This window comes from Pithys albifrons, chromosome 5 (genome assembly GCF_047495875.1).
Source record: "Pithys albifrons albifrons isolate INPA30051 chromosome 5, PitAlb_v1, whole genome shotgun sequence".
Taxonomy (NCBI): Eukaryota; Metazoa; Chordata; class Aves; order Passeriformes; family Thamnophilidae; genus Pithys; species Pithys albifrons.
In genome coordinates, this window is record NC_092462.1 from 33,968,461 (window position 1) to 33,990,051 (window position 21,591).

The 21,591-nt window shown below is 33.9% G+C and overlaps 1 protein-coding gene across 4 annotated transcripts in view; it reads right to left on the bottom strand.

Moving 5' to 3' along the window:
* The window catches only part of FSTL5 (follistatin like 5), a 364,104-nt gene that overhangs the window by 93,228 nt on the left and 249,285 nt on the right, over positions 1-21,591 (bottom strand). For all 4 annotated transcript variants that reach the window (XM_071556179.1, XM_071556181.1, XM_071556177.1 and 1 more), the window contains one exon: positions 152-318. In XM_071556179.1, the coding sequence (XP_071412280.1) occupies positions 152-318 (167 nt within the window). The remainder of the gene's footprint in view (positions 1-151; positions 319-21,591) is intronic.

Sequence of the window (21,591 nt, forward strand, 5' to 3'; positions counted from 1 at the left end):
CATAACAAAATAAAAACAAAAATTGGCAGGCATATAATTTCCATTTCTTTTCATTGAAACAGCAGGAGTATGGAGACTATTATATATTACTTTTCTACTATTTATGAAAAGTTTGATAATAAGCTGTTAAAAAAAGCTTTCTGTTACTTACACTGATATCTTCCAAGTCTAATCTATTCAGTATGACATTGTTTCTCTTCCAGATGATGGGAGGTCTCAGTGTTCCCTGGATGGCACAACTTAAGACAGCACTTTGTCCCACTGTTGCTGCAGTGGTACTCATTTTTTGATCTTCAGGCAGACTCAGCTGAACTACATCTGCAAATGACATATTGTTTGTAAGATCAATTAGCAGGCAGTTTCATATGGTTAATTAGCATGCATTTTTTTGTACACTGATAATTTAAGGATTTTAAATGGAATGAAAATAAAAAGAATTTCCAAAAACCCCAGGATGTTCAGAGGATTTCAAATAAAGGTCAGCGTGACATTTCAATTACATTGACTGACAAGTATCATGCTGTAAGAAGAAGCACTTAACATGAAAATGAATTTCAGAGGTAAGACTGTAATACACATGACGGTGTATCCAAAGTCAGACACTGGGTTATCTGACAGTTAATGCCAGTGCAGTGGAGCAGTCAGAACCTTCATTCTATTTTCTTTAATTTTAACTAACAGTTCATCATTATTCAATCTTTAAAAAATCATTAAAAAATTTAGACATGTGCAGGAGTTCAGACCTTGAATCTTTTTTACTCATCTATGTACTAAATAGCTCCAATATTAAAAGAAGGCCACTTCACTTCTTTGTCCCAGAACTCATTGGGATACTTGCATAAAAAAGGAGTGATATGCATCAAAATGATGGCACTGTATACACCCTTCCCTCTTTGTGTAACTGCCTTAGATTACAGGCTGATCAGCTGAGAGTTGGCTTTGTCACTTGGGATGTGCCCAACTAAAGACAAGATATCAAAATTTCATATTTGTAAGGATTTTCTCGTATTAGACAAAAGAACCATATAGGAAATGAAGATCATCCCAAATAGCAATTTTGCCATTCAGCTGATAAAGCACGAAAAATCTCCATATTTTTTATCTTTCATTCTTTAAGTAAACTACAAAAGACATCACATATCTATTATTTTTTAACTATCAAAATACTTACATATAAGAGAGATATTAATCCGTTCATTATAGCAAAGCAGGAATCTATAAGGAAGCTAAGATCCTCTATAGGTTCTTTTTAGCCTCATAAAAGCAACAGTGCATAACATTTCCCTTCAAAGTGCAAGCATTAGAAACGCATATTAATATCCTCAGGAAAATAAGCTTTGCTGTTCAATAATTAAACTCAACTGTTCAAAAATGTGATTAAAAATAATAAACATTGTATTTAGATCCAAAGAGATCCCACTCTGATTCTTTTCTCTTCTAGAAGGAATGTTCTGTGACTGAAAATGAAAGTGACAGTGCCCACCAGACATGCTCAAATGAGATTGACCTTTTTTTAACTAGATGAATTACCTGACAAAACGTGTTGCACTAAGAAAAGGAATAGTATTCATTAAATTGACTATTCTGCTATTTACTATAGGTTTTTAAACCTACTGTATCCTCAGGAGCACTTCTGTGTTACAGGAGATGGTTCTTCAGTGACACTATTATGCAGACTTATTGAGAGAGAACTGCATGGTTACTGAATGATTCAAAACTGGTAGCTAAGTAATAGTACACATATTTTGCCTCTTTACAGAGTTCACTATGCAAAGATCTAAAAAAAGTAAATAAATATTCTGCTATTCCATTAATAAAGTGGCAATTATCTGTATTTTTCTAAGTCACTATTCGGTTCTAAGAAAGCATGAAGTAGTGATCATGAAATCAGCTGGTCTTGCAAGGCCCTCTATGAAAACTGCTATGCTTCCCATGATAAACTGATACAGACAACTTAAATTCTGCAAGATTTCAAAGTCAATGATGACGATGATGATGCATAACAACACTCATTTTGCCACAGGAATTTCCTAAGAATTTCTTTACAAATTCTCAGCTTTCAATACAATATATTTACATGACATTTCCAGCTGCTATCTCATGCTTATAGTGTAACCAACCAGACAAATGCAAAATTTTGCAAAAGGAAGAAACAGTTGTACCACCTAGAACTGGTCAATGCACTGAGGTTGCATATTACTTAAAAGTTATGAAAAAATCCTACACAAATAAATGCACTAGAATCATTGCTTTCTTGCAAAATACTGAACAACATTTATGTAAAAAACCTTCATCTATTATAAAATTACATATATTTTAAGTTACTAATTCAGAGGAAAAAAGTTATATGTTACATTATATCTTTTCTTATTTTGTAAAGGGGAAGCTATCATATATGTTTTCTTCTTATTGGGGAAAAAAAAAGTACCACCCAACTCAAAAAGCCCTAAGCTTACAAGGTAGTACCTGGTGCTTTGTGACAGGTCACTCCCTGAAAATCCCTGTCCATTAACTGTCAACACCAATGGTGAAAGAGGCAAACGCTGGGGAGGAAGGGTGTGGTCTATGCAAAAAGCTCTCATATGCACAGAGCATCACCTCTCTCAGATCCAGGCTCCACGACATTCCATTGGAAACACTCAAGATAGGCCCAGGAACTACGTGATTCACTGACCATCTCTTTTTTCCTTCTTGAAAGAAATAAACCTGGTTATAAAAGCAAATAATTTTTTGACGGACAATGATGTCATGTCACTGAGAGATACCCCCAACTAGGATGACTCATAGCTTTGTATCCATTTTCCCTTTGTAAACCAATCATAATTATTTGAAGCTTATTCACGCATTTTTTTCACTTAATTTTAAATGAAAAAGGAGAGTAAAGTCTTAGAAAAATTGCAAGTGAAATTAATTCTGTTTACTGATGCCACCAAAAAGCAATAAGTTAAATGTGGATATTGTTGGTTACAGAGCAGTAATATTATGTATAAGTAGCCAGTCGATATTACCTTTTATAGTTTGCCATTATCAGCAGTGTGAATGCTCTACTATGGTATGCTGAATTAGTGAGCTTGTTTGTAACTCTTCCAGATGCAATATCAATCTGACATGGATCCCTGGTTCTTAATTACAAAAGTACTGGATACATTCTTTCAGATAAAGGAGAGAAATGCAAACAAAAAAACCCCAAACAACCCCATCATTTAAATAAAAGTTAGAAGTACAGTTAGGAGATGTAGACAGCAGAGAGCTGTGTAAAAATATCTGGTTGGAAATAACATAAAATGAAGCATAAAATAGGACAAAAGGGGTGAAAGCTATTGGGAAGACATTTTAAAACATTAACGCTGACCAGGGAAAAGGAACTCTTTCTGAAGAGACTCAAAAGTATCCAAGATTTTAAAAAATAAACCCACAAAAAAAAAAAACTCACCAAAACCACCCAGCTAAAACAAAAACCACAAACAAACAAAACCCAAACAAAACTCACAAAACAAGCAAACAAACAAAGAAACAAAATAAGTAAACCAAACCAAAAGTAATTATTTAAATATAAGACATTTCTGCATTGGCTGAGGAATGCGTATTATATGGTTGAAAGGGTTTGACAAATTCCCTGGCTGTTGCAAACATTCGACAAACTCCCCTACCCTTCATCCTGCTTAATGGGCCTGAGTCAAGTGCTGCTTCCTCCCACCATGTTTTTTATTACTGAAGTTATCACTATATTTGATCCAGCTTAAATTCAACACATTAAAACACATGAGAGAAAACTGTACACAATATTTAGCATTAATGAAGTGCAGTGTGTCAACTAATCCATATCTTTTCCTGCAGGACTTCAGTCAATAAGTCTGTAGAATGCAATTGCCATTTTCACACTGATCTCATCTGGTTCCTCACCATTGCCCTTTGAATGACAGGTCCACACAACTTTCTTCTAATCTGCTCTTTGTAGTGGATTACTTCTTGGTTTAAAGTATACTTTCTTACTATTAACCAAGTAAAATATCTTGTACTTTGCAGAATTAACTTTCATATCACGTTTAATGCGTCAGGCTTCAAGGTTATCCAGGTCCAAGCATTAAATAAGTTTGTTTTCCAGGTGGTCTCTGGAGAACTTCAATAATAACTCCTTCTTAAAGTGGTATCTTCCCATTTCATTGAACCCATATCTTCTCCCTATCAGCCAGCTCCTTATTCATTTTGTCATTACTAACTCCCAGGATTTTAGTTGATTAAACAGATTCTAATGTGTAATCATACCTAGTGCTTTACTGAAAATTATGAAAGCACTTCTGTTCTCATTACTTCTCTTTAGTTATCTAGAATCTATGTCATAGACCTACTTTTGCATATCCTTCAGTTAAAATTAGACCAAATTAAGAACAGTTTTTCTATTACAAATATCTTAATACTTTCTAACTTAAATATATTTCTAGTCTATTTCTAAAATATCTTAGTTACTGAAATAAAATGCAAAATGACATCAAATGAACTAACAAATGAAATTAGTAATTATCAGACACCTTCTGGTTTTGGAGGTATGCTTTGTTTTGAAAAGTCACATCATCACTACTATATACACCATTGATACTTTTGTTTTTAAGCTTAAAGTATTGGTTCATCTCAGTTACATGTCCCATAGACAGGCATTTTTGGAAGATATAGACAATGTATTCAGACAGGTTTCCCTAAATAGCTTGCAATCTAAAAGACGTGAAGACAAACACAGTGAGTGTGTTCACATATAAAGCTTTTAGCTCCACACTCAGGTTTCTTTAGAAAATGTTTTAAAATTTATTGACCAATTCAATGAAAAGCAACTAAGCAGAAATAACTTTGAGGAAGGTATTACAATGCTGCAAATTATGATCAATTAGCATAGAGCATAAGTGCTTTAATTTTCTCAGTTTGACCAATGTATAGTAATTAAATTGAGAAAGGCAGGCAAAAGAAGTTTTCAAAGCTGACATTTTGCAAAAATATCCATACAGCAATAGGAATAAATCAATAATGGAACTTTAATTTAAGAATTACTTTTTCAAGAGTCATACATCTTGGGTTGTCATTCTAAGTTAAGCTATATCGATATTCTTGTAAGTCAAGAGACAAAATGATACTATTGCACTTTTAAAACATAGCAGGGGGGTAAGGTTCTGTTAGGCAAAAGACGGTGTTAGCTGTACAGTTTGACAATCTTTCTGTTTCCTTAATCCTAAGTACTTTCAATGTACCTAATGCAAAACATTTTGATGCTTTAAATTTAGCACATTTACGAAAAGAGTTGTTATACTTGGATTTGAGTTTTCTGAAGAAGTTAAAAGAATAGACAGTAGAAGCTGGGCTGTTTCACTTCTTTCCCTATACATGAAAAAGTCTAATATCCAACTCCTTTAATGGCCCAGAATAGTGTGTAGGGGTCTGAACACATTCATAAAACTAATTTGTGATCTTAGAATACCAAAGCAGGGTACTAGAAAGAGAAACACTGAGGCATATGAAACTCCTTGAGACAAAGCTGTTCCTTACTGTATCAGGATGAGTAAAGAAGACCCATAATATCACTCTGACTAAAAGGTTTGGAAGCATGAGGAGATGTCACATTTGTAGTTTGTGCATCACTTTATAACTGATTATATTTTAAAGGAGGAAGGTCTTATTCAAATATAGACTACCTTGGTTAAATTAATCCCATTAACATATGGGCAATTTGAACCATCTTATTTACTTTTATAACTTCTATGTATTTATTCATAGCAGCCACAAAACACTCTTCGGAGTCTATACCATTGAATATTATGCCAAATGATACCCACTATTTAAATTAAGACATCAAGCTTATATTTACATCATTTGCCTATTTCAAACCTAATTTAAAATAAAACATCTCTAAAACCATGCAAAGAAGCCTTTTGTTCATGAACTACAGTAAGATCTGTACTTAATGGATGACATTACTTGGTGGCTTGAAATAGCTGAAATGAAACTAGGTAATGTGCCTTTTCCTCTTCTGGCATCGATCCCACTTTCCTCAAATTGACATAACAAAGCTTTTTCATCAGTGTCATTTTACTGTTCTTTTACAGCAATTTTAAAATCAGCACACATCACCATTAGCATGACTAATTTTGTCACTTTCTGGTTTATCTTCTGCTTTGAACTTGTAAACATATTATTCACATATTTAGTAGAATATTTCAGTATAAAAAGTAACAGAACATGGTTCATGAGTGGTTGCTCTCTAGGTTCTTATGCCAGTAAAGAGGGCCTTCTGTTCCCTAAATCATTTAACAGAACAAAGATAAACAAGGATAAAAAGAATAAAAAAGGCATAAATAACTTTTTCACAAGTCCTTAATGTTTTAGCTGCAGAGCTTGGATTAAAATTCAAGTCTTATTTTCAGCGTTATGCTCATAGCAGCAGAGGATTCTAGCTCTGTATTACAGCAATATGATTGTTACTCAAAACTGAAAGCTCTTACTGTTATAATTATCAGTTATTCATCTTTTGGTTTTGCTGACAAGAAACTGGAAAAAACATTTTTTGTTGAAAATATAGCATTGTAATATCTCATGTTTTTAGAAAGGCCTGTACTAACTAGTTTCACAAGAAAATTATCAGAACCCATGAAAGAAAACATAATCATTTTTGCCTTTATTTAATGTACTAATCAACGAGATTTAATGAAGAAGGATTGGTAGGTCATCCTAGAAAATGTTTATTTTATGAGTGAACTTACAGCTTTTCTGAAAGACAAATGTGAAGCGAACATGGTTTCTGTTTCCACTAATAAGCATAGAGTATTTTTTATTCAAATAACTAGAAACACTAAGAATGCTTCAGGTTTTAAAAGTAGAAAGTAGAATATGTCAGCTGACCTCTTGCTTCAGTGAACTTGATATCAAATTCTTTTATTATTGAAACAGCTTTCATCTTTGATTTTCTTAGGGCCAAAAATTACTACATAAGCAAATATCTTCTAAGAAAGTTCTTAAAAAATCATCTGAAGTAAATCAAATTACTAAATAAATTATAGATGATTATATCTAACAAAGGTTTCTAGATGTGTGCACTAATAAAATTCCTACCATTAAAGCAAAGTCTACATGATTTAATGGTTCTTTGAAGTAGTAAGAAGTACTTCTTAGGCTGTAAGAAGTAGCTCAGGGACTTTATGAGACTGAGAACTCGAGCAATAAAATGGTAGATAAATTAAACAGGAGGGAAAAGCATTAAACAACAGCAAAAGCAATCCTTTGAATCTAGATCAATGAGCTATAAGTTGAGTTGTCCGGAGAGAAACAGCAGAGTTTGATAAGAAACTTTATCAACTCCATCCTCTCTAGCAGAGAAAAGTTCAAATCAATGACTAGTAATTCTTTAGAAAGGAACTAAAAGCAAACAAAAACCCACATAATTTTGCTCTATGATTTGTCCACATGAATACCAAATACAGCTCTGTGTCCTCTCTGCCAAATAGGTAAAAGCACAGAGGAAAAACAAGCATGACAAGGGTATGAAGCAGTTTAAATACAAAAGAACTATCAGATGGGTTGCAATTCTTATTTTACAAAACAAGTTATGCAGAGAACTTTGGCAGAAGTCAACCAAATCATGGCTGTCATGGAAATGCTGGAAAATGTATTGATACCTTATTGTTTCCTCTAAGACTGGAAAGCCATCAAAATGACTAAGTGGGAGGCTAAGTTTTCAATGAAGGACAGTAATTTTCATATTTGAGGTGACACATCTGAAAAAAATCCTTTCCAAAGGCTTTTGTGGATTCCAGAATCTTACATGTACGTGAAGAGATTACACAAATGCTTGTGAGAGTAAGAACAAATTATAAGGTTATGATTCTTATGCTTCTTTAGATATCAACTTCATTTCATGTGGAGAGAAAGCACTGGACTAGCTGGACCTGGGGCCAATACAATTTTTATAGTGTTAAGGCATGTTTCTTAATTTTACGTGGAAATCCTCCAGTAAATGTGATTTCTAAGTCTTTAAAGAAAGAAAGCTTAAGTTCATTAAATACATTAAGGGAACATAATTTAGGGTATTTTAACATTTTTCATGAAAAAAGTAAATTAACTACAATGCAGTTAAATTAACAAACAGTGTGTACTACCTGAAAATAATTTGACCCTTCTGGTACTTTTAATTGCTTTTAATAGGATTTCTCTGAATGTCATTGCTCACATACTACAAGTGTGTTAGGTTTTTTTAAATGTTAATGATGGCAATCATTATAAAAAGTCAGTGATAATCACTTTCTTTTAATTTCAAATTCACAAACTGAAAGAGCTAAGCAAAATCTCAGAGTTTATTATGTTTTAAATTTAATTCTTTTTTCAATTAAATTAATCTCACTTGCTATGTCCATTCAATCAAACTCCTCCCCAAGACCTTATGCTTCTCACAAATCTGCACAGCCCAAAGCACTCAACAGGACTCAAGTTATAAAGGAGTGCAAAATGCCCTACTTTGATTCACTGAAATCTTTAGAAAAGTCAATAAAACATATACTTTCACTTGCTTTTCAGGGTACTAAGATCATTAAAAATAGTTCAGAAGTACAGTTCATGGACATTTGAGGAGTTGTCAATTCTTTAAGTCTTCCTTATCATTAAATACAGAAAAATGAAATGTTTCCATGAAGCTGTGGGCTGCATCTCATTTGAGATCAGAATTACCAGAAGTGCAGTATTAGAAGCACTGACTGAAAATCCAAATACATTCGTGGAGCTTCTCAAATGACAACTGTATCATGATTACTTTGTATCAAACCTGAACCAGATCAGACAGCTGAAGAATTACTTAATGGACAGGAAATATATGGAATAAGAAACCTGTAAAGATATGTCACTCAAGTCTGGCTAAAGTCACTTTAGAAAATATAAAGAAATCTCTATATGTATTAGTTTTTGCCAAATATTCTTGTATCAGTACTACAGGAATACGAGGTAAACCTGAGACTGTTTTGAAAAGTATCACTACGATATATGTTAACAATATGTACAGTAGTGCAGATAAAGAGTTCACTCTACAGACTGTGTTGTTATGAGAACCCTTTGAAGTTGCAGAGACCATTCAATTGTTATGAGAACTCTTTCAGCCTAGAGGAAAACATAGGCCAAGAAAGTCAACTCCTGATCTATATGACTTCAAAGTCTTCTGTTGCAGAGAAAAAATCAGTAATCTACTCCCATAATGTCAACAGCCTGTTTCTCACAGACAATATATTAGGGATAAACAAAACAACACAAACATTGCATGTCTTGATTGACAGACTAGTTTTTTCTCCTTATGAAAAAGAATGGAATTCCAGCTTTTATGCACCTACATCTCTTGAAGAGACGGTAAACAAAGTACTAAATAATAAGTTTCTCTCCCTCTTGTTTTTACCATCATCTCAGCAGACTGAAACTGCCTGCCCAACCTTAACATATCCTCTCAGTATGTTCTGTAACTGATTTCATGCTCCATTCAGTGAATCCTAAGGGAAATTTCAAAGTTCTTGTGGTGGGTTAACATTTGATTTGATGCATGTTACTGGAATTGCTGATCTGAAAACAGTCAGGTATGGATTCTTAGTGTATATATAAACTCACAATTTTTATAGACTCAATATTCCAAGTTAGACAACAATATATTTCTAGCCAATAAAATTGGTGCAAAAGTTAAAAGTATGTTTAGAAGGGAATTTCAGAGTAAATGAAGAATTAATATCCCAATAACCTACTGCCATTTTTAGACTTAGATCCCATTCTAAAATAACAGAAACCACAGCAGTCCAGAAACTATGAAAAGTCCAAATGACCTATTCCAATAATATCTGTCCTGATATGTGATGATATCTCACCCACAGCTAGGACATCTTACATGTCTGATCATTTGTATGGGCACATATGGATAATGACTGGGCATCCATAGCATTACAATCTTTCCTGATAAATTTTCTTAAACAGAGCTGTTCTTACTTTTTAAAAATCCGTTAAGTTTTTTTTTTATTATTTTATTTTAAGTTAAAAGAAGAGCATGTGTTAAAAAATGACCTGTGCAAAAATAAAGCAAAAATGAGAATCTAGCAGATTAGAGAGCAATATAATCATATAGACTTCAAAAGAGATTAATTAGAATTTCAAAAAAGCTCATAGACTCACAACCAATTTTCTCATTTAGTGTTCGAAACAACACTTTGCACTTGTATCCTCTGTCAACTTAGCAGAGAAGGAGTGGCTTTGTTCAGAATATGGAGAATTAAGATGACTCTCTGCAACACTGACAATGTCAGGAAAAAATACTGGGTGCCCTTGAGCTTCAGATGTTTTCTTTGAAATAGGAAAACAGTTCTTGCTATGCCGATATATTGTTAATAACTGTTGCAGAATTGGACTGAAACGTGTCAGTTTTTAAAGAACAATAACAGCAGAAAGCAATATTATCTAGTATTCATGCAACATTGATGGATGTTAAATTTAGTCTCAGAACTTTTTTATGGAATTTTCATTTTCTGAAGTTAATATTTTTAGATGCACATTACTGAACTTCAGATCTTTCAAAATTGCTGTGCCATGTCTTTGTAATGGTGGTGAGAAAAGTATTTAAGAAAGATGTACAAAAGAGAAAAAAATAGAAGAGGGATTGAAAAGGCATATTAAAAAAAATGATACTAACTGAAAAATTTTGGAAGTTACTTAGGTTGAAAGAAATTTTCCATGTCATTATTTACATGGCTTATCCTATTTCTTCTTGGGAAGGAACATTGTTCATTTTTGCAAAATGTAATGCAGCATCTCCAGACCTTTCTAGTTTTGTTATAACATCACATTAACACCAACTTATGCACATCACCAAGTTTCTGAAAACTGATACTTATATGCATCCTGTCAGCTTCTGTGCATTTCAACTCTCTCGTGACACATTTTTATACACTCGAAATTATCTACACCAGAGCGATATATTTTAAAATATATTTCAACAATTTTTCTTGTAGATTCTGAAGTGACAGAACATATGGGATAAAGTAAAGAAAGGTACGCTTACTTTCCACAATCCCTGTAAATATATTCATTACACTTTGAAAAAACAGAGAAAGGTACCTGAAGCCCTAAGCTGAGTATGCATTGATCTTGCATCACAAGCATATATGTGATTGCACAAATATCCCTCTCTTCAGATTATAATTATATTTAGTTAGTAGGGCAGAAAATGTTTAAGTGAAAGTCTTTGTTTTTTTTTGGTTTCTTACGTTTCTTCAGTTAAATATAAGTGTTCTTTCATTTGTTCAAGAAAATAAAAAGAATTACTAACAAAATTGCATTTATTCATTTGAGTTTTGGGTTATTTATAAATTAGTAGATTACTTTTCACTTTTGAAATTATGTAGACAGAAAAAAAAGGATTCTCCTGAAGAAAGCACTGGATGTTGCTCTGCTATACCAGAATCTGTAATAACCAGCAACAAAAACCTCAGAGAAGAGTGAGGAAGAAATGCAAAGAGGCCAGATCAAGATAGAGATTTCCACAACTGGGATGCACTGGCAGATGTGAGCAGCCTAAGCAATGGTTCTAAATAGTCCAACTAAAGTGGAATTCATCCAGGTAGATAAAACTCTTAAAACCAAGATACTTTTCCCCATGAAAATGCTTCAAAAATACTTATTATTTGATGGCATCTCTTCCACTCAAAAGACAAAAGGATTACTTTTCAATAATACCTTCAAAAAGCATTTCTCTTCAGGAAAAGAAGAGAAAGAATACATAAAAATGACAATTCATAGAAAGAAAACAAGGAAGATGGTATTCCATGACCACCGTGTTTATCTGCAAATCAATAATCACACAAAAAATGCTCATTCTATTTATACATATACACAACCTTACACAGATTGTTAGATTTAAAATTTTAAAATTATATTTTAAATTATATTTTGGCAGCTTCTCTGACTTACTTGCATTTAAAAACTGTTAATAAATCTTTGCTTTTTCTTCTAGCTGCTTTCCCTGCAGAAAATCGCTACATGGAATCTCAGATGCATTTAGAATAGCCTCTGCTTTTTTCTTTCCCTCTCCCCACTCTTTCCTTTCATCTCTTCTTATTCTCATCTGCTTTTATTTCTCCTAACCCTTCTTCCCCTTTTGCTTCTCTATATCACTACTCATATCCACTGATTTTGTTAGTTCTTCTTGTCCCTTCTTAAAAATATTCAGATATACTACTTATGCCATAGCTTTAGATACTGCAATGAGCATCAGCTGGTTTCTGTTACATCTGATAGTACCTTATTTGGCTTCCTCACTGGGGGAGCTGAGATGGGGAGGGTTCATGGTTATGCCATGGCTTGGTAGCCAAATTGAGGCACAATTTAGTGTGTTAACATGTCAGAATTTGCAGGAATGCACCCTTACCACATCCCGCATCAATTCTGGGCAAGTTGCTTCTATTCCTAAATGCACATCTCTTCATATATGGGAAGATGGGAGCTGTAATATTCCAGGAAGTGTGCTAGTCTGAACAACAGGGAAATCATGCCAGTGAGCACTTTATTTTGCATCCAACAACTTATCTCAGATATTTTGTTAAGATTTAGATCTTAATCTAAACAGTAAGACACTCTTTACACACCAGACTATAATTTGCTCTCAGAATAGCAGAAGTGTATACAATTAAGGATGGAAATATTAACCAGATTGTCTTCTACTGCTACTGACCTTTCAATTTTTTCCAAGATAAGAAAACAGTTGTTTTTCAAATCACTAATCAAAATACACTAGCCAATATAAATTAATACTAAAAACTACTCAGAATTTTTCATTGGTGTATCAAGCATATCAATATTTTTGTTAGGTCTCTCCATGTGTATCCTGTATAGGTCATCTGCTATGGACCCAGACCCTGGTCTTCTAAACTTCTATAAAACAAAGATTCTAGAAATCACTTCTTACATCACTCTTTTCTGATCTTTCTGTGTAGCTTTCTGCCAAGATCTGGAATGGCATTCTGCTGTCTACAGTGTCAAATCCTGACATCTCTGGAACAGTCCCTTAGCTGATATATGAGCTTTCCCAGCATCCCATCAAAGACTGTGCAGTTTCACAGTTTTATCTTCTCAGTCATGCATAAAACAAGCCAATGCATATTGCAGATTAAGATTTAAACTTTAAAATAAAGTTTTCAGAAATTGCTAGAAAAGTTCTCTTTCTTTCAACTTCACAGGACATCACCATTTGCATTAGGCTTTTGTCAGCCTTCACCTTTCTGGGAAAGATTCCTTCTCTAGGTCCCCTGTTACTCATCTGACAAACAGAAGACCAAGCATTTTCCACAAGCTATATCAGCAGTGAAATTTAAACTAAAGTTCTGCCAAAAATTCAGTCACTAAAAAACCTAGTTTGTATTCAGTTTCTACCTTGGATACTTTTGACAGCTTTTAATTTCCAGGACCCGACAAAATTGCAGCTGTTGTGAAAGCTGCTGAATAGTGAGCATAAACTACTGGTAACAGACTTTCTTTTCTTAATGTTCACAAACAATTCAGTCATGATTTTGCCCTTACATTCTATATTAATGAGGAATAACTGAATTTCATGTAGTAAATATGGCTCTAGCTAAATATTAATAGGGCTAAAAGGTGATGCTGAAAAAACCCAAGAATTAAATAAACAATCTGATATTCAGGATTAATGCAACTCTAAAAGACACCTTCTCACAGTGACACTTCAATTATCAGCTATATTCATTGACTGAACCACTTATGGTACTTTTCTTTAAAACATCTGAAAAACTTTAAGACAGATAGAAATACTAAACCATGATGACTACTTTCAAACAAACACTTTTCAATTTGAAGAATGCACAAAAGGCTGATAAGTACCATTAAACATATGAGAGGATTATATAATACATTTTCTAAATCCTCACAGGGTATCTAATGAGGAATAAAGTTGATAATGATTCATTTGAATGTTTAGCACCACCAGCACAAGGTTCACCCAGTACTACAAATCAGAAATTTTCAAGAAGGAATGCCATGAAGTTGAAAATAATGTTTTCCATTAAAACAGTGGCACGCATAGTATTTATGAATGGTGCTATATGATAAAACTATATGTTAATTTTTTGAACTTTGAATAAATACATTCAAAGTATACACCCCATGATCATGGTAAATTTAAATACAGTCTGGTAATGAATGAATAATAGTTTCATAAAAAGGTTTTAAAAATACAACAACATCAACAAATTTTCAGGCTGCAAAGACCGATGCAGACTACATTAACATCAGAGGACTTCCTAGAGAGTATGTATATGTATGCATGGCCAAACTTCGCGAACGAAGATTTGGGAAGGGCTTTCCTCAGGTGGGGGTGTGCCCTTCGAGCCTGCACAGTGGATTTTTTAGGTGAGGCACAGTGTGCGCAGAACTGGCCCCACCGTTTGAGTCCTGAGGTCCATCTGCCATGGCCGAGCAAGCTTGGACAGTGACAGTGAAGTCCTCAGGACTGTCACAGCACCTGGTACTAACTGGGGCTGACCCTGCTGAGCATCTGAGATCTGACAGGACTGGATGGCAAAGAGGCATTGAACTGCCTGGTACGGTCTCCACTGAGACTTGAACTCATGACGTGATCCAGAGTACGGAGTGCTCACCATTACACCAAGGGACCGCCTCTAGAGAGTATGTAAGGAACATTTTGCATGGTATACACATGAATTAAAGCCTGAAGTAGCTTCTTATGAAATGATAAGCAGTATGGTTAAAAAAAACAGTGAAGAACATCACCTTCTTTGACCATGGTTTTGATTCAGTCACTCACAAGACTGTTGGGGCCCAGCTAGGGAAGTGTGGATAGCATGAGTGTAATTTAAGTATTTTAGCATACCTTCAGGTTCAGAGGGCCATGGTCAGTGTTTTACAGATTAAGGGTCAGCTCACCACAATTTGGTTTCAATACTGGGCTGATACTGTTTTCATTGGCGACTTGGATGACAGGACAAAACGCACCTTCAGAAACCTTGCAGCTGGCACCAAATTCGCCGGATCAGGAAGCATACCTCTGCAAGACTGCCCTTCAGAGAGGTCTTTATAAGCAGACAGTATGGGCTGACAAACTGTGAAATTCTTCCAAGACAAATGACAGAGTAAATCCATGTAAAAATACATGGTCAGAAACCAGCTTTGCAAACATGGATTCAGGTAGACCACAATTTGAACATGAATAAAGGAGCTTGGCCAAGTGCCTGCCAGAATTCCCCTCTGACATGTTCTGAATTACTAATAGTAGCGGTAAAGGTTGCAAAAGGCAAAGGTGATCCAGTTCATTTAGCCCAGCGGGATTTCTGAAAAGCTCTTAACAGTATCGCTCAAGTCTTCATCGAGCTTTGAAGGGACAGCTACATGTTTTACAAACTCTGACAGCGTGACTTCATGTCTCAGTGTGAGTCTAGGGAGCAATAATACTGACATCACAGAAAAAGGGTATGGAAAGTCAGGCAAAGAAAGGTTAAATTGTCCAAAGTGTTCAAGAGGCCTAGGGTCCCAACATGGTACTGCTCTTTATCTGGATATCATTTCATTTGTTCAAAGTAGACTTTCAGTTTACTTCAACTGCATCTAAAGAGTACTCAGAACATCTGCAAATGTATGCTTTATCCTGAATATTGGAAATATGCAACTACGTCCAGATAAACAATTAATCTACATTGAATGAATTATTAGTTTGATACATTACACTAGATAGGAGTTTTGATGCAAAAGCAAAGGCAATTTTTCCACTTAAAAACCCACATTTGTTTACCATTAGTTTTCTCTTTTTTCCTACTGTAATTATCTGTCTTGTTCACTAAACACCTTTCAGCACCAATGATAAAAGATGCAAAAGTTTTAACAGACAAAAGATATTTTTGCACTATATTTATGATTCATTCTCCATTCTCTTTATCAAATAAGAAAGAACACCAAGGCATATGGGTAAATATAATTAAGATTTGCTTCATAATGCAGTAACAAAAAGCCAAGCAAAGTTGAAATAAATTTCTTTTATTAACTTAATTATATTAAAGGGATGATGTCAATAAAAAGCCACCATCTAGAAGTACTGAAAGTCCAGTTTACATGGATTTAGATCTTCAGAGTGTACAAATCTCCAAACTGATCTAAGAAACTGTAGGCCTAAGAGTTGAGATAGCCTCTTGTCTTTCTACAAGCATCGTTCACTACTTCTGCAGTGGACTCCACAATTAATTGGTGGCAGCCAAGACCAAGAATCAAGGATCACGGCTTTCAGTTTTAGATTCTGAGGGAGTGTTTGCCAATTACAGACTTCTACATCTTTCTGCTTAGAAAATTTCTTTCACCCTCTAACCATCTATTAAACTCACCCTCTATTAAACTGCTTCTTTGTGTACTTTGTCTGTTCAGCAACTCTTGTCACCAGTGTGATCATTTACCTACTTTCTAGTTACTGTCAGTGTAATCAATTGAAATTAATGGCTGCTTCACTGAATAACACAGAATTCTCAGAAAAACTTAGTAGCCAAATGCTCAAAGTGGGTTCACTGTGGAGTCTAAAGATATCCAGAATGGCTTGTTTAGTTAGGAGTAGCCTTTCCTGCTGCAGATTGCTTTGCATTAGATCATGTGAACAATGTATTGTGCTGCCAAAACCTCAACTTTTTTATCTAAAATAGTTAGTTTAAAAATAACTCACTTATTTTTAATTAACACACAGCATAAATATCCAATGCTTGACTGATAAAGTATCCAAAGTGCTATGAATTTTTGCCATTCCTTATTTCTGTAGAATGTCTTAAAACACTATGAACCAGAGGACATAATGCTTCAACTATTATCAAATATGCTCTTTTCAGTAGTCTGCAAAAATTTTGCTTCAAATACAAATATTCCATCATTGCAGAAGTTTGGCATATTCCAAAGTACCTTATGATAAACATCAGAGAATGCTTCCTTATTCTGTTTTTCAGATTGACAATTGAATAGTTAAAACAAACCTCAAAACATCTGTAAATCTAGGCCATCTGTTTGTAATGCAGTCATAATGATGAAAAAATTAAAACAACCATAACACTATATTATTCAAAAATAGGCACAGAACCAATTTTTTATGAGCTATTTTTTATTGTATATTGCAAACTGCATATATGATAATAAATTAATAAAAATGGTATTTGTGTAAGAACAATCAGTAATGTGAATCAGGAATAACACAAAATTAAAAATATATCTATTTCATTACTCCTAATGCTTTCTGTTTTTCTCTTGAAAACAAATTTCACAGGAAGTGAAGTTAGGTGTTAAATATATCTTTCCTACCTAGAGAATGTGGAAGTGTTAATTCAGTGAAGTAACAGTGATAATTGGTTTTGACCTTATGTGTTGTAGAATATGTTGTTGAATTTGTCTAAACAAAAAAAAGAAAAAAGAAATTTATGCAAAAATCAATTTATTTATGTTTGCTGTATTTGCACATGACTGGTTCAAGTAAAAACATTTTATCAAAATGCTAGGAGTTAGCATAAATATTTTCAAGTAATTTTACTCGTATAGATCCAAATTTAATGCTCTTGCTTATTGCAAATACAGATTATGAACATCAATATTGCATACTTGCAGTTACCTCAAATGAAACATTTAAAATGTCGTGGTTCAACCTAGGAAGTATTTCTGGAACTAATCAATAATGAAATGGGAATTTTAAGAGGAGAGTTGACAGCCCTGGTAATTCACAGTTTTATGCATGAAGCTTTCAGTTTATAAATATAATAGTTTACCAATTTTATTTACTGTGCACCTCCATTTCCCTTTCAAATTTCAAAGCTTTTTTTCCCCAGAACGGTAATAGAATTTCTAAACATTTAGGATCTCTGGATTTGTCCTGAGTTTATAAAACCTCATTTTGTAAAAACTCACCCAATTCCATCAGAACAAGAGGAAAGTATTCTAAAATAGTAGTTTAGGATTAAATTAGCTGAACATCAAAGGTAGTTAGAAAGTTCAAATCATTGCAGAACTACCATAGTTACACACACACGCACAAAAAAAAAAAAAAAAGTGTCCATGCAACTGTTATTCAAGATTTCCCTAAAATCTGCAGACCACAGTTACAAAACAGCTCCTCACACAAATCTTTAACATACATGTAAGTAGAAATCAGGGTAGTTTTAGTATTACAGATTCTGAAAAAAATCTATCAATTGGCTGAAGTGACTATTGACATTTAGAGGGAAAGAGAAAGCAAGCAGAACTGATGGTAGGCTCAATTACTTGACTGTATAGAGGCTTCTAACTTTCACTATTTGCTGAGCAGTGCTTTGCTCTTCCTAAGAATAGATGTTCATGCAAAGGTCCATAACTTTGTTTTGAACATGGTGACATATTCCTAGAATAAAGGCTGTGGGTATTCTGCCCTCAGCTTTGCGTACTTGGTATGTTTCTTTAAGATCAAAGCAGTGGGCTGTGCATATAAGAAGATCAGCACAAAGGTTAAAGGACAACCTAAAGACTGACTGGATTAAGCTATGACTCAGCACTTTGGTCTTGTATACTACAGTCTTAATCAAAGTATTTTCTGATCTATCTTTGCGCTAAAAATGGGCATCAGACCTTGTCACAGACTGTGAAATTATCTTCTTTCACTTTGAAATAATGTCTCTTCTTCAGTTCTCTTTTGAAAGAAAAGTCACCAGTTCCACCTGGTCATTCACTGGAACTCACATGTTCAATTACTTGTTCAATATCATTCAGACATGGAAAGAAAATAAAGTGATAAAATGTTCTGGGATAGAATTTATGCGAAACAATCAGGAAGTTTAGGTGGCAAACATAATAGCTGGTTTATTTGAAGACCTTACTTGTGATACTGGTATATCAAATTCAATATACTTAATTCAGTATTCAAAATGTTACATGAAGGAAACAATAAAAAAAGTGCCAAATCTTGTTTACAGAGTGATGGACTTTAAACTAGTTATCACTGTTTAGGTAAGAGACCTCTAGAGTGTAATTTGCAGTTTTATGAAAACATGTACTCAGTCCTGAAAATATATGACAATAAAAGGAATTATTAAGCAAAGACTGTTACTCAAAAAGAAAAGCATTACTATGCCACTGTATAAATCCATGTTGCATGGGTAACGTGACTGCTTTTTGTCCCTTCCTCCATAAAAAAACTTGTAGTAAAACTTGGGAAAAAAAAAAAAAAAACAACAAACACAAACATTAAAACACAAAGATGTGGGAGCTTTTCCATGCAAGAAACTGCTAAATGATTGTGGTTTGATGACTACAAAGGTATGTCATCAACTTAAGGAAAAAAAAGTGTTTCAGAGACTAGAAATATAGAACTGTTTCTTATTCTGCAAGAATTAAATGAACTATCAAGAAGGTGTGCACAAAGAAGGAAAAAAAAAACAACATAGCAATTGTGTCCAGGACTCATTACACTGTGAATGTCTGTGAAACAGAATTACATTAATTTCACATGGGTTAAAGTATCAAATCTATGAGTGAAGCGTTCATCAAGAGCTATTAAAGACAAGCAGTCTCTGAGACAAACATCACTAAAGAAAAAGTATATTAGAGGAATCTTACATGATTATGCTTCTTTTGCAATCTTCCCTAAGCACTCTAAGACCAAAGATTCTGCACTAGATGTACATTTGTTCTAACCCACAGAAGTTGTTCACACATATATGCTGTTACTCAAACTAGACATTAGCTCAACAACTCATAAGCAAGAACACATTAATCTTTGTTTAGCATCAATTATTTCTTAAATAGAGTGTTCAGCAAGTTTTAAAACACTGTAACTATTCCCTTCAACAAATACATCTCTGCCACATGTCTCAGTGAGGAAGAATTATAATCCTAATGCAAAACAAATTTTTAAAAAATGGCACTTTCTCCAGTCATTTATTCATGGCAGAGTGGTAACCAGATGAATTGTTTGGATCCCTACCATCTTAGGCAATCAGGTTCTCAATTCTTACTAAATAACTACATAGAGAAGGCTTATGTGGTTTTGCTCTCCTCCAGGTTTTCACTGTTTTGCATCTTTTTTAAACACGTTTTGACACAATATTGCACTATGTATACCTCTGCTTCATAGGCTTTGCATGACACCTTCTTTTTTATTGCAGCAAAGTTTCCTCAGGATTTAAGTTTGCAGTTCTTCCAATAGGTTGGGGTTTTTTTTAAATATTCCAAATATTTTATTATTTAAATCTAAAAATAAACCATTTACTTCAACATGTAGTAATGGTCTTATTTTATTAAATAGATTTTAATTTGGTGCTCTCAGCTACATAGAAAATATAACAACTATCTAGGCACATAAGGAAATAACCTGAGACACAGGTTTGAACATTGCACCCATCTCTTGAATTCAGACTAAATACATTCTTTTGTAAGAGAAAAAGGATTTTCCATGTTGTTTTCTAAAGAAATCAAATACTAAATATTATTTGAGTTATTTTTAAAGGAAGATAACTGACAATGAGACAATGTAATAATAATTTTGAAAAAATAGTTTAGAAATTATGCCTAAATGAATTGTTGAAATTGGTGACCAATTTTACCTATGAAATCCAGACAAAAAGAGGTCATGCCATGGGTAAAAAGAAAATGAGTTTCTTGCTAAATAATATTTTATGAGCCTATTAGTTTTCATGATAGTTCCCAATGAGTAATTCTGCCTTGAAGTAGAGATACTTAAAGTTCTTACTTTTGCATTAGCCAGCAATTGTCTCCTATAATGCCCAGTCATCACTCCTTATGTACTAGTAGTATTTTTTCTTTCTTCCCTCTGCCCCACTGCCTTAACGGAAAAGAGAGCTTCCTTTAAAATAGTAAAGGAAACTAATTATAAATTATTATTTTAATGTTGTCTTGAAATTTTCCTTACAATTTCTGCAGAAAGAAGTTTGTGGATGTGTGGACATCAGTCATAGACTAATCTTACAGGTACACTGCTTTGCAGAGATGAAAAGATTCTCAGAATTAGCAATATACGAAAACAGTTGCAACAATATCATAACTCACCACAGATACCCGATTCCTGTGAAATAATAGATCAGTTATTGTAGGACTTTGCTAACCGTAGTGGGATAGGTGTAATTTTTTAGCATTTATCTTTCCCTCAACATTCTGTGTCATTCTCCATAGCATTGAAATAAGCTCATTGAAAGACATGTAAGACTTCATTTTCAGGCATTTTGAGCCAGTAACAAATGTTATGCAAGTCAGTCTCTACCAGTCCTTTTGTTTGAAACAAAACTACTATAACTAAGGTGTTTGGTTCCAGTCTTCATCCTCTGCAATCCTGTATTTCACAGTGCTATCTCTAGCAACCTACATCACTGAACCAGGCAAAACCTCCCAAGTAAACACACTGATGGGATTAAAGATCAGCAGAACTCAAGGTTCATAAACAAAATCTCCTAATTTCTTTAGCATGTTCTGATACCCAAACATCCTGTGAAATATTACTTTCATTTACTCATGCAAACCTATTGTGGCTTTAAATTTGTTACTTGATTCCCTCAAAACAAGAAGAAACATCTT